The sequence below is a fragment of the Trachurus japonicus genome, unplaced genomic scaffold (assembly GCF_045865225.1).
Source record: "Trachurus japonicus isolate A0001 unplaced genomic scaffold, Traja_1.0 AP031191.1".
NCBI lineage: Eukaryota > Metazoa > Chordata > Actinopteri > Carangiformes > Carangidae > Trachurus > Trachurus japonicus.
In genome coordinates this window covers 1-2,832 of record NW_028221324.1, presented here as the reverse complement: position 1 = coordinate 2,832, position 2,832 = coordinate 1, and the positions used below count along the sequence as shown (strand labels likewise).

The 2,832-nt window shown below is 42.1% G+C and overlaps 1 protein-coding gene across 1 annotated transcript; it reads left to right on the top strand.

The window, feature by feature from the left end:
- Positions 1-582: 582 nt before the first annotated feature.
- Positions 583-1,301, top strand: LOC146959534 (GTPase IMAP family member 9-like; the record flags this gene model as incomplete). Its single annotated transcript, XM_085772975.1, has 1 exon — positions 583-1,301. A coding segment is annotated over one exon (719 nt), but the record flags the coding sequence as incomplete, so codon positions are not given.
- Positions 1,302-2,832: the final 1,531 nt, after the last annotated feature.

Here is a 2,832-nt window from a genome sequence, read left to right as displayed (position 1 = left end):
TGTTATGATGGGATGTAAAGCCCTTTGAGACAAACTGGTGGTAAAAACGGGCTATACTAATAAAATTGCCTTGCCTTGCCTTGCCTACACATCTCCAACATGTCTTTCCTCTTTTCTTATGAAATATTCCAGTTTCTGAGTCAAAGTACCAACATATGCTTCAGCGTCCTCAGCTACAGCCAGTATCACTTCACTATTCATTGTTTTCTTTGAGAGTTTCCACCTGATTAAAACAACAGTGAACCTGCTCAGCAGGTTTGACTGCAACGTAGTTGAATTATAATTATCATCTTCACACTGATAAGTTGATGGTGACCGATCAACAAGTTTCATAACACTGGGTGTGACCTTCACCTGCAGCAAAGCATCTGGGACGACTCCTCATCGTTGCTGTTGTGAAGGCATCAGAGACGAAGCCAGGAGAGAGGAGGAGCAGAAGTAAGTCAAACACAACAAGTGTTTATTGGCCCTGATGTGAATTTACAACTGTTTGATTGTTATTATTAGACCTTCAGAAATAATGTCTTGATAATATTTAAAGGTAAGGCTTTTATGTTACATCTTTGTGACATTCTCCAACAGAACCAGTGGAACCAGACCTCAGGATTGTGCTTGTTGGGAAAACCGGAGTTGGGAAAAGTGCAACAGGAAACACCATCTTAAGGAAAGAGGAAGCTTTTCAGTCTGAGATGTTGTCTGCCTCACTGACAGCAACGTGTCAGAAGGAGACAGGAGAGTTTGGTTGTCAGGTGGTGGCAGTGATTGATACTCCAGGTCTGTTTGACACTGGTAGAAGTCAAGAGGAGGTGAAGAAAGAGATCGCTAGATGTGTCTCATTTGCTGCTCCAGGTCCTCACGTGTTCCTGGTTGTGATCCAGTTAGGCCGATTCACAAAAGAAGAACAAGACACGGTGAAACTCATTCAGGGAGTGTTTGGAAAAGAGGCAGAATCTTACACCATGACCTTGTTCACCCATGGAGACCGACTGAAGAAAGGCCAATCCATTGAAAACTTTATTGGTCAAAATGAAGCTCTCTCTGACTTTGTCCGTCAGTGCGATGAAAGATACCACGTTTTCAACAACAATGACAAAAACCCTTCTCAGGTGTGTGAGCTGCTGGAGAAGATCAACAAAATGGTTCAGAGAAATGGAGGAAGCTACTACACCAATGACATGCTCCGAAAGGCTGAGAGAGCCATAGAAGAAGAGATGAAACGTCTTCAGGAACAACATGAAAATATAATAAGTCAAGAGGCAAGAAGAAGGGCAGAGGAAAATAATGCCTTTACAAGGAATATTGTGAGTGCTGTAGTAGGAGTTGTGTTTGGTGTTGCGGCAAGTGCTTGTGTTATACAGTGACTTTAAAAACAAACCTTTGGAGGGAGGGGGCATTTTTAACCTTTATTGGACAGGACAGTGTAGAGGGACAGGAAGGCAGGGAGAGAGACTGGGGAATGACATGTAATAAAGATCGTCTAGATCAGGAGTTGAACCAGCGATCAGCACTTCAGGCATACCAACATGGGACAAGCTCTCTAACCACTCGACCACCGAAAAATATCACTTCAATGTTTAAGAATGTATTCAACAACAATCATGTTCCAACAATAATATGAATACTTTCACGTTACTTAAAGGGATAGTTCACTCAAAATTCCTTCATCATCTCCTCCCCCTCATGTGGACTAAGGGCTGGGAGAAGTTTCAGAGTCCTCCGTGGCTTCTCTGAGTTACAGGGGGTCTCGGCGTAGCAGTGCATGTCCATATGACGGTTGCAAATGGATACCAACTGTCTTCGTAACAAAAAGACACACCAAAAAACATCCAAATACCTCCATGCTGCTCGTATGTAATGTCCCTCTGGTATTGAAGCCCCAACATGAGAAATTGTCCTGAAAAAAATTAAGTAAGTCTATATTTCAAGCTTGTTTGTAGCGGAAGCTTCTCAAAGCTCCTCTTCCTGGTCCGTCCAAATCTTGCTAGATTTGCGTCGGCGTCAGTGCGATTACTGACGCAAACAAGCTTGAAATATAGACTTATTTACTTTATTTCGGGATAATTTCGCATTTCGGGGCTTCAATACCAGAGGGACATTACATACGAGCAGCATGGAGGTATTTGGATGTTTTTTGGTGTGTCTTTTTGTTACGAAGACAGTTGGTATCTATTTGCAACCGTTATATGCACAGAGAAAAATAGAAATACGGAAATGTACTCAAAAGGGTACAAACCAGGCGTGCCTTTTTTAGAGACAATTTTGTACCCATTGGTGCCATTACATTTTTGTACCTTTTCAAAATGTACCAGTTTAAGTACAACTGTACTTAAGTACAGTAGTATTGTGCACCTAGCATCTAAAGGGTATAATACCCTTTAGATGCTAGGTGCACAATTGTACAATATATAATTGTACTACTTGTACTTGTACGGTGTGTGTGTTTGCTCTGCGACCTGCCCTGAGTGAGGATCGATCTCACGACCTCCTGCACCGGAGGTGACGATGCTAAACACTTCGCCAAGACCTTCTCCTTACTGGTCCCTCGTGACTGGGGCACCTGCAGACCTCCATTACATATATTTACAAAATAATTACTAGTTGAATGTTTAATTATTATCCCTACTTTCCTACTTAAAGCAGAAGTAAGTGATATATTTGTGTTAATATAAGTCTTAAATAGTTGTATCTTCCGACAGCAATCACTTCTATAGAGTGTTTGGTCTGAAACACGGGTCTGTCAGTCACTCTGCTCTGCTCTGAGCCCAGGAGAAAACATTTATCGTATCCTACAGTTTTTATCCAATGAGGAGAGAGAACGGCATGCAGGGCTGT